The sequence below is a fragment of the Cucurbita maxima genome, unplaced genomic scaffold, assembly GCF_002738345.1.
Source record: "Cucurbita maxima cultivar Rimu unplaced genomic scaffold, Cmax_1.0 Cma_Scf00093, whole genome shotgun sequence".
Taxonomy (NCBI): Eukaryota; Viridiplantae; Streptophyta; class Magnoliopsida; order Cucurbitales; family Cucurbitaceae; genus Cucurbita; species Cucurbita maxima.
The window spans coordinates 51883-62311 of NW_019272109.1; the positions used below are offsets into that span (position 1 = coordinate 51883).

The following is a 10429-nucleotide window of genomic DNA, read 5'->3' on the forward strand; positions in this document are numbered from 1 at the left end:
CATCGCTCAGTGAGCTATTTATTGCTCCAATAGCGCTTCGCTTGCACGCCAGCGCCACGCCTGGTAGAGCTATCGCGCGCGGGCGAAAGAGATGCATTTTTTGTACTGGTAGTACTGTACAAGCTCAGAGGGAATAATATCTTTCTTCTTTCTGCCTTTCTTTCCCATGACGACTAGGAACAGGCAAAGAACAAATTTCACTTCGAATTCCGGACCTAACATCCTGCTGCTCATGGTGTTTCACGATCAATATTGGAAATGAACGGAGAAGTGGTGGAACGTGCAGAACCACATATTGGATTACTCCAGTGCGGCACGAAGCCGCTGACGTCGAGTCGGCTCCTATGCCGCTAGCTATGCCCTGCTTGGTCTCCCGACACGGTGGAGGTTTCGTAGCGTGTCATGAGCACCGGGCTAAGGGGCAGTTGAGCTACTCAAGCGAACCACCCTCCCTTACTACAACATAGGGACAGAAGGGAGAAGGTTGTGAAGGTGGCCTCGTTATCCACACCTCTGGTCGGATGAATGGAGGACCGACTCGGGTTTTCATGAGCGTTGGTAGGTCCTGGAGTGCCTGTCAAGGGCTCCCGCGCATACCCCGGGGTGATCATCACCACCTGCACTTCACATCTCGGCACAGTGGATCGTGTAGCCCGCCTGCTGTCTCATTCAACTACATTTGTTCCTATAATCCATACCCTAACAGAACGCAGCAGCGAGGGGCAACCTGCCCATACAGCCAGCGGGGAGGATGGCACTACTGGCAAAGACCGTCTGGCGAAAACGCCGCAGGAGCGAAGCGTGGTAGGCCTGCGCCGGGGGAGCATAGCATAGGCGGGAAAGGTAGCCCGGACGGCGGAAGAGCCAGGGGAGGCCGGGTCATTTGACGGAAATAGAAGGCTTTTCCCCTATTATCAAAGGACCTATGAAGTAAAGGGAAGTGCATCAATTCTTGGAAAAAGAGGGAGCGAGCCTAAAATCTAAGAAAGTCAATTCAATGAATAGATCTCGAGTCAACGGTACGAGAGACAGCGCTGCCTACACGCGAATTACCTTCCGAGGTCAAGCAGTCTCAATTTCACTACAGGATTGATTTGCGAATGAATGCTGGGTTGGGCCACCTCGAATGGCATGAGCCGCATGCGGGGAGACCCGCACGTACGGTTTTTAGGGGGATCCGGTCGAAAGACCGGCCGGCGCCCACCCGACTAGAGGGACTGAGAAATTAATAGAGTACAAAGCTTATCTTCAAGCTTTGCCTTATTCTGATCGTTCAGAGGGCGATCGCGGAGTCACTGAATGAAGTCCTCCGTTTCTTTCGGAGGTGCTGACCCGCAGCGAGGCAGAGATGACTAAGTTACATATGGAATATGGTGACGACAACAGCATGTCCTAGAAGGAGATAACAGGTGGAGCCAACGACCCACTAAGACTCCCGTATCTACAACTACATCCCCGAGCGGCAGTCAAACAGAGGCGTGAATGCAAGATGCCAGTGGAATGATCGGCCGGACAGAGGCTAGGGCTACTTTCTTCCCACCGCGTCCTTCCTTCCTTGTGTGTCGGAGATATAAAGCGAGTGCACCGAAAAAGAACAGGAACTGGGTTGATCTATTCTATGGCGAAGCATCCGAAGCATAACTGCACACTCACACGATCTTTTACGAGAGATAGGAGCATTCGGTGGAACCGGTGAACTACACTTGCTTCTGGATAGATGTGTGGGACAGAGGGTTCGTGGTACCAGCTGCCCTTCCTCCTCTGCTTTGAGAACCGTGTGAACAGAGAGTGTGCAGAAGGGAAAGAGGTCCTCATACGGAGTCGCACACTGACTTTCGCTGTGCGGGAGACTGGAGAATGGGTCAAGTAAACTCCCCCGGGGCCGGCCGGCAAAATCAGAGACGAAGCTTTATGGTATTTCTCTTTTTTTTATTGGAAAAGGAGCTGGGTATGTTCTCGAAAGGGAAGGCAGAGGTAGTACTTCGAATGGCGAAGAGAGGCGGCTCGGCAAAGAAGGAATGGTAAATCGTCAAAGATGACTTCTTTGTTGGTGAAACGAAGGGCTAAATAGCTCCAGTGATTCTCTGAGCCGGTCTGGATTTACAATGCCTCGGGAAAGAGGTCGATCTCGATGACAACACCTTTTTCTTCTCTTCCTTACCGGGGAATCTTCTCTTATAGCCTTCACCTCCCGCCCGGCCCGGAAATCGAACCCAGCCTCCTTCTAATCCATTCATTTCTGCAAGCAGGTTTGAATAAGCTAAAACCTTCTATTGCATAAGCTAAAAAAGCGATAAGCAAAGTACCAAAGTGGTTGCGGGAATGATAGGCTTTGGAAACTGGGGATTCGTAAGAACGGCGAAGGAATCGCTTTCAATACGTTTTGTTACGTTATGCTTCCATTTCTTTTTCCAATATCATTGAATAGCATGGCCTCTAAGGTAACTTAAGTGGGAGAGCCGTGTTATGGGTGACCTTATTGCACGGTTCAGAGAGCACTTGTGTATGTGATGCAAGTGAACGTGTACGAAAAAGCTGTCGTAAAGTTTCGTTGTTCGTTCCGTCGTCGACCCTATCTATGTTTCTACGATGGCCCAAGAACACGCTCATTCTTTAGCTGTAGAGAGACTTTTGAATTGCGAGGTACTATTACGAGCTCAATATATACGAGTGTTATTCCGTGAAATAACTCGAATTTCAAATCATTCACTTGCTTTAACTACTCATGCTATGGATGTGGGAGCATCAACTCTGTTCCTGTGGGCTTTTGAGGAGCGGGAGAAATTATTGGAATTCTATGAAAGAGTCTCGGGAGCCAGGATGCATGCCAGTTTCATACGACCAGGTGGAGTGGCACAAGATCTGCCTCTTGGCTTATGTCGAGATATTGATTCCTTCACACAACAATTTGCTTCTCGTATCGACGAATTAGAAGAGATGTCAACCAGCAACCGTATCTGGAAACAACGATTAGTGGATATTGGTACTGTCACTGCACAGCAAGCAAAGGATTGGGGATTCAGTGGTGTAATGTTAAGAGGTCGTGCGACATGAAGACATTGATAGCAATATGGGGGAAGTTCCCATTAGGCAACAACGGTTCTGCCTGACCCTACTTAAGCATGCATATTATGTCAGTGAGACTTGGTGTGAAGCCTTGGAGCTTACGTTAGAAGAGCAAAAGGCCCGGGGATAGGGTAAGCTGAGGGGGGACAGCGTAAGTGAGCGAATGTGTGTAAGCCCAGTCAAAGATGACTGTTCTAGGCGGGGCGGGCCACCTACCTTCGAATGGTCTTGGTCCTACGGACCGTGAACGGATTCACCTCTGGCCTCTGGGTACGTCGGAACCGCATAAGTTCACCGGGGTGAAGCACGGTCCGCCAAAATCGGCATAGGTTAGGTGCTATTGATGGAACATGGTAAGCCTATCTTTCTCCATATGGAAGTGTTGCGGGCACATAGAGATGTGGGTAGAGTCAGCCTCAAAAAGCAAAGGCCGTGCTGTAGGTCACGTGACCTGCACCGAGTTGGTGGCTTACTGGGCTTTTTCCTAGATCAAAGCGGATCAGCTCGCCTTCTTGTTATCCAAAAGTCGGTCGAATCGGGCGGGCCCCCGCCCCGGAACGTCGAATGAAATAGGTAGNCGACCCTATCTATGTTTCTACGATGGCCCAAGAACACGCTCATTCTTCAGCTGTAGAGAGACTTTTGAATTGCGAGGTACCATTACGAGCTCAATATATACGAGTGTTATTCCGTGAAATAACTCGAATTTCAAATCATTCACTTGCTTTAACTACTCATGCTATGGATGTGGGAGCATCAACTCCGTTCCTGTGGGCTTTTGAGGAGCGGGAGAAATTATTGGAATTCTATGAAAGAGTCTCGGGAGCCAGGATGCATGCCAGTTTCATACGACCTGGTGGAGTGGCACAAGATCTGCCTCTTGGCTTATGTCGAGATATTGATTCCTTCACACAACAATTTGCTTCTCGTATCGACGAATTAGAAGAGATGTCAACCGGCAACCGTATCTGGAAACAACGATTAGTGGATATTGGTACTGTCACTGCACAGCAAGCAAAGGATTGGGGATTCAGTGGTGTAATGTTAAGAGGTCGTGCGACATGAAGACATTGATAGCAATATGGGGGAAGTTCCCATCAGGCAACAACGGTTCTGCCTGACCCTACTTAAGCATGCATATTATGTCAGTGAAGACTTGGTGTGAAGCCTTGGAGCTTACGTTAGAAGAGCAAAAGGCCCGGGGCTAGGGTAAGCTGAGGGGGGACAGCGTAAGTGAGCGAATGTGTGTAAGCCCAGTCAAAGATGACTGTTCTAGGCGGGGCGGGCCACCTACCTTCGAATGGTCTTGGTCCTACGGACCGTGAACGGATTCGCCTCTGGCCTCTGGGTACGTCGGAACCGCATAAGTTCACCGGGGTGGAGCACGGTCCGCCAAAATCGGCATAGGTTAGGTGCTATTGATGGAACATGGTAAGCCTATCTTTCTCCATATGGAAGTGCTGCGGGCACATAGAGATGTGGGTAGAGTCAGCCTCAAAAAGCAAAGGCCGAGCTGTAGGTCACGTGACCTGCACCGAGTTGGTGGCTTACTGGGCTTTTTCCTAGATCAAAGCGGATCAGCTCGCCTTCTTGTTATCCAAAAGTCGGTCGAATCGGGCGGGCCCCCGCCCCGGAACGTCGAATGAAATAGGTAGCCGGGTTCTCTTTCGACAACCCTTTTGATATGATAGGCCCGGTCACCTTCCCCCTATCCCTTATGTTTAGGAGCGGGATCCGAAAAAGAACGAACAGTCCCGTGGTGGTACGTAAGGCACGGACTCCGCGAACGTCCCGCGCCCCCTTTACTAATAAAGGAAAGAAAGCCTCAACCAGAACCACATTCCTTTTGCGTGCGGATGTAGCTAAGTGTCTGACTATATTGGTCATAGTTCCCTGCTGTTGCGGCCGGTGCTCGTTTGCGCGCGCGTGAACCAACCCAACAAACAAGGAAAGGATGCCTCTCGGGGCATCTGAGAATGATTCGAGCTGTATGAAGGGAAACTCTCACGTACAGTTTCTTTTTTTTGGGGGGGGAAGGAGCCCGACAGGGTCCCCCCACTGACTTTTTCCGGGCCTAAGTGAAAGTGAAGTGGTGGGCCTACCCATCCCAACCAGGGGTATGCTTGGATTTACGAAGAGCAGCACCTTACGATGTTCATGACCAATTGGATCCTGACGTACCTGTAGGTACCAGAGGAGATTGCTATGATCGTTACTATATCCGTATCGAAGAGATGCGACAAAGTGTTCGGATCATTGTGCAATGTCCTAATCAAATGCCTAGTGGCATGATCAAAGCCGATGATCGTAAGCTATGTCCTCCATCACGATCTCGAATGAAACTATCCATGGAATCGTGTGTCGTGTGAAACGTAGATCATCGCCGTTCTTAACCAAGACTCAGGTTAAGCTCCGTCTCGGAACCTTGTGGGGTTAGGAGTAAAGCATCCCGAGGTTGACGCATCTCGTTGGGCGTGGAGAAACATTGGGAACCAAAACAGCTTTCTTCGGAGCCGTTTCTTGTCCCGTGCCCCCGCCCCGGCATAGCGCTTTGCTTTCGGGGATTCGGAAGAATACACTTCTCCCTTCTTCATTGATCTGGGGGAAAAGAAACCGTCTACCTGTTGGGAAGCTAGACATTAAGTAAGTGGCTTGATGAGGATAACTAAGCTGACACGCCGGAGTTGGCTGCTGGCACAACTGGGTGGTGCCTTACCGCACCGAAGGTGAACGCGCGGTAGCTTTCGTGGTGGTGCTTCAGGATTCCAATGTACTGCATCCAAGATCAGAACGAGCTTGTCGGCGGACCATTGCCGTCCCATTCTTGAGTGAGCTGGAGCGCAGCCATCTTATCCACTGAACTAGCTAGAAGCTATTGCTTCGGGTCGAAGAACTAAAAGAAAAGGACCAGGAAACGCAGCGGTATAGGAACCACGGGACCCACCACTAGTCTAGTAAAGGGAAAACAGAAGTGCGCTCCTGCACACCAGCTGAAAAAGCCCTTTACCCTTTGAATAATAAATAAGGTCAGCTTCATAGTTCCAACCTAGATAAGGCTTTTTTATGCCTTTTTTTTAGGTTGGGTTGCTGGATACGGGATCCTCTAGTAGGCTGGACCAACATCCAGCCGAGAGAGGGCAGCCTTTAGAAGCAAGAGGTTGGGAAACCAAGAGAACGCTTCGCCTTTTCTTATCTTTTTACCGCTGACGGAGTAGGAGTAGCACAAAAAGAGGGAGTTTGATTATTGACCCAATGAGAAAGCACTAACATCTTCCTCGTTGGGGCTTCGTGCACTGGGAAAAGGTAAGGCCACGGGAAATCGCCCACTAGTAACAAAGCTCACATAAGGTATCGAGAGGGCTATCACAGTCAGGTGCGAATTACCCCCTATTTGTAAAGTACCCCTCTTCCTATTTAGGGGGTTGAGGCGAGAAATGGCTTGATGAACCGTTCCGTTCGCCACGCACCTCCCCCATTCACTTGCTTATCGTAGAAGCTTTCAGTATACAGTGCCCCACAACTATGAAGAGTATAGTGGGGTTGAAACACGAGAGTGCCCGCCCTTTCTTTCACGCTGGCCTAAGTCAGTCTTTTAGTAAGCGTAACCGTGTATATATATCTATATCTATATATATCTTCGATGCTGTCATTTCGAAATGTCCGCTTCAACCGCAGTTTCAACTACCAAAAAGCTAAGTTGGCTTGACGAGCCCAGATGTGATGAGGAAGCAGGAGCAATGAAACAACAAATCTCTCGCTTAAGGTTTTCATCGTAAGGGGCAAAAAGAAGAGCTTTTTCTACTGAGAAAGCGAACGGTCAGCGCGAAGGTTCAAGACTTAGCCGAGCATTAGCGAAGCGCTGTAGTAGTGTTGAAGCCCTATGTGCTATAATGCTGAGCCAAGGACGGACGCTCCGCTTTATCTATAGAAGCAGTCAACTGAGTTCTGAACGAATTAGCTGCTCCTTGGTAATGCCTCAATCTATAGATAGAAAGCCCTATGATGGGAAACTACCACGTTAGGTTTGGAGAGAGATGGGACCGGTATATTCTCATAGGGGGAGCAGATGCAAGCTTTTTCTTTCAATAGCCGGTCAAATGACTACAGGATCATCATCGGTCTACTCTACCTCATTTCACCATTTCGAACTTTATACAGAAGGTTTTTCCGTACCAGCTTCTTCTACCTATACCGTAGTGGAAGCACCTAAAAGTGAATTTGGTGTCTTTCTGGTCAGTAATGGAAGCAATCGTCCCTACCGTTGTAAAATAAGAGCACCTGGCTCTGCCCATTCACAAGGACTCGATTCTATGGACAAACATCACATGCCAGCAGATGTAGTCACCATCATTGGTACTCAAGATATTGTGTCTGGAGAGGTAGATAGATAGGACTACTAGTTGCTCGATCAGGGCCCTAGCTTTATTGCGAGCCAAACACCTCAGCAGATCCTATAAAGAAAGAGAAAGCCTCTCGGAGAAAGTTTTTGTCTTAAAGTCGAGAGAGAGAGAAGTCTCTAAAGCCGCTATAGTCTGGGCTCTCACTCACGTCGTCCGTCCTGGAGACTCTATTACGCTGCTCGCCCTATTAGCTAGCCGGCGCCAACCAATCAGGGTAATTCATTAATTTCAGCCTGTCTCGGGTTCTATATTGTACGGCGAAACTCGCTAATAATATATATCCGTTTTCTCAGGAACCAAACCTAGATGCACGAAGAATAATAGATATCTCTGGTCATATTCTTGTGTAACTTCTGTCGTCCCGTTCATTGTGGTTCCTCGGCCCTGCTAGCCATTTGCTTGCTCGAACTGTACACATTCAAAGAGGGGACAAGCTAAACAAGCAAGCCATACAAGTTGATAAGAAAAGGAACCACTACAAGGGGAGTAAGATTCGGATTACCTTGTTGATCGAATATCTCAAGGCAAGAACATTGTTTGAGATTCGAATCACTCCACAAGCAAGATCGATCATGTCTAGCTTGAATGATTCTTGTTGATCAAATATCTCAAGGCAAGAACACTTCCATGAGATTCGAATCACTCCACAAGCAAGATTGATCATGTCGAGCTTGAATGATTCTACATGCAACCTAAACTACATAGAATTGCAAAGAAACTTAGCCATTGGCTAAAGAAGAGCACAAATGCTTCTTTTTACTATATTTTTCCAAGTCCCTTACACATACAACATACATGGCTTTATATAGCCTCAAAATGAAACTACTAAAGTCAATCCAAGAGTTGTAACATTGATACTTAATGACCATAATTAACCATTATGTAATTGTAACCTATAGTAAATAAAGTCTTAAAATACATAAATGAAATACAATAACTCTAAATTGTAACCCACCCAAAATTTATAACAATCAAACTTCATTCTTCTTCAATGTGGCATGAATTGAAACATCTTTTGATAATTTTGACAACCTTTTCTTAACATCTTCATTGAAGTATATTGTATGATTGATGTCTTTTGGTTCATATCACGAGTTTATAGAGTCGGAAGTTCGAAAGCACTTTGAGGTTTCCCTGTGACTAACTTAGCACACTTCTGGTGGTAGCATTGGGCTAAGTCTCCAAAAAGAGCCACTCACATATATAGATAGGCATTACGGAGGAGCTTCGCTTTCTGCTTCGGTTGGCGCGTTCGTTGCAGTAATTCATAAAAAAGAATGAGATTAGTTCGGTCTTCAGTCTTTGGGCGAATGAATTTGGGTATCGAAGTTTTAGTTATTGCCATCCCTTGCTTGCGGTGAGCTTGGTAGTAGCATAGGTCGATCCTCGGGCAGTTTTTTCAGGGCTGGAGCTTGATTCCCACTCCCAGTAGTCTTTCTTCAGTAATTCGCTTGGAAAGTAGTCTTTCGTAAGTTCAGGTGCAGGATGTGCTTCTTCCCCTTATATCTCTGTCATTTTCACATCAATGTTGTAGTTGTAATAAATCCTATCTCTACTTCTGATAACGAACGCTAGAATTGGGATATCTCGAAAGAGGGTAGACCGACCGGTGCGGTGGAGGGTTCAACAAAGAAAAAGAAAACTTAAGCCAAGCCCTTGTTTGGTTTGTATAGGCTGGTCTTACGTTTTTCAACTGCATCGTACGGTACGATGGGAGGGTTCTGTACCTCCTTTAGATATCTCGAGCCCCCGTGCTCCTAATTTCGAGCTAGAACGAGAGCTACCGTGGAATCTGCGATCACACATGAGTACCTCGCCTTCCAAAAAAAGCGGCTGCTAATTGGCACTAATGCTAATGGGGACCATCGATCAAGAAGGACTTCGGAGACAGCAATCGAATTTTGCAAAAAAGAGAGAAATAAATATAGGGCCAACTCTGACAGTTTGACTATTCCCGGACTAATTAATCTGAACTAATGCTAATGGGGACCATCTAACTATTGGCACGGACACAGCGCAGGAAATTTCGATCCTCAAAATGGGAAAGAAAGATGGAGGAAAACACAGCCCTTTCAGTTGCTCTCTACACGGTGACTGTCCTTTTGGGTGTTACCTACCTTATCATATATTTGCCGTAGAGGTTCATTTTCCTCACTCAGTAAACGATAAAGGGAGGAGGGCCCAGAATTTGAGCCCGTCCAAGAGAGCGAAATTGGAGAAAGAACATCGTCATCTAATCTAGCTCCTGAACTCGTCCCTGAGCCTGAGGCCCCCCTTGTGATAGATGGGAAAAAAGAAAGAAGGTTTCCGTTTCATTCAACCAACTATCTTTTTGAAATAGTGAACAGTGCTCATTCTATAGATACTGGAAAAACCAAAGAGAATGAAATTGAATCTTAGTCAATTGAAATTGAAGAACCACATCCCGACCCAGCCACAAATCCCGAACTTTTTGGCTTCAACCTGCCCGCATCGGATTCCGCGAATACTTTGCGCTTAAGGGCTGATATCATTCTGGAATCGTATTTGGATTCCCTTATTCGTGAGCGATATACCTGGTTAGACGTAACACAAAGTCTTGCTCGGTCAGCTCCGGGGATATAGTCACTCGAGATGAAAGAAGTATGCTGCTCGACCAGTTGCATAATCCGGGCAGTGAAAATGGTATTCAAGCCTTGGAGCTCTAAATGTCATAAGTGGCAGGATAGGAGAGGGGTGGGTCAAATTGCTTCGAGAAAGAGAAAGATAGGAAAGATGCCAAGTCAAGCCATGTACTACTATCGGCCATACAATGATGGCATTGTGGATCTCATTCGTATTCCAGTTTTTTGGACTTAGATGTGGCCTTTCATTCCTTAGGGAGTGAGAGGGATAAGGGAAAAGGGTTGGTTGCCCCTTACGCGCTTTTTTAGGAGGAGTTTAGTGTAGTCGGATGGAAGGGAAGCGCATATCGAAAAGGAATC

General features: G+C 47.3%; 1 protein-coding gene across 1 annotated transcript; it reads right to left on the reverse strand.

Moving 5' to 3' along the window:
• Window positions 1-1199: 1199 nt before the first annotated feature.
• On the reverse strand, window positions 1200-2644 carry LOC111472934. Its single transcript, XM_023118526.1, is given in 6 exon segments — window positions 1200-1551; window positions 1553-1615; window positions 1618-1771; window positions 2131-2167; window positions 2170-2289; window positions 2475-2644. Coding segments are annotated over 6 exon segments (801 nt in total). The 5' UTR covers window positions 2611-2644; the 3' UTR covers window positions 1200-1260.
• Between the last annotated feature and the right edge of the window lie 7785 nt (window positions 2645-10429).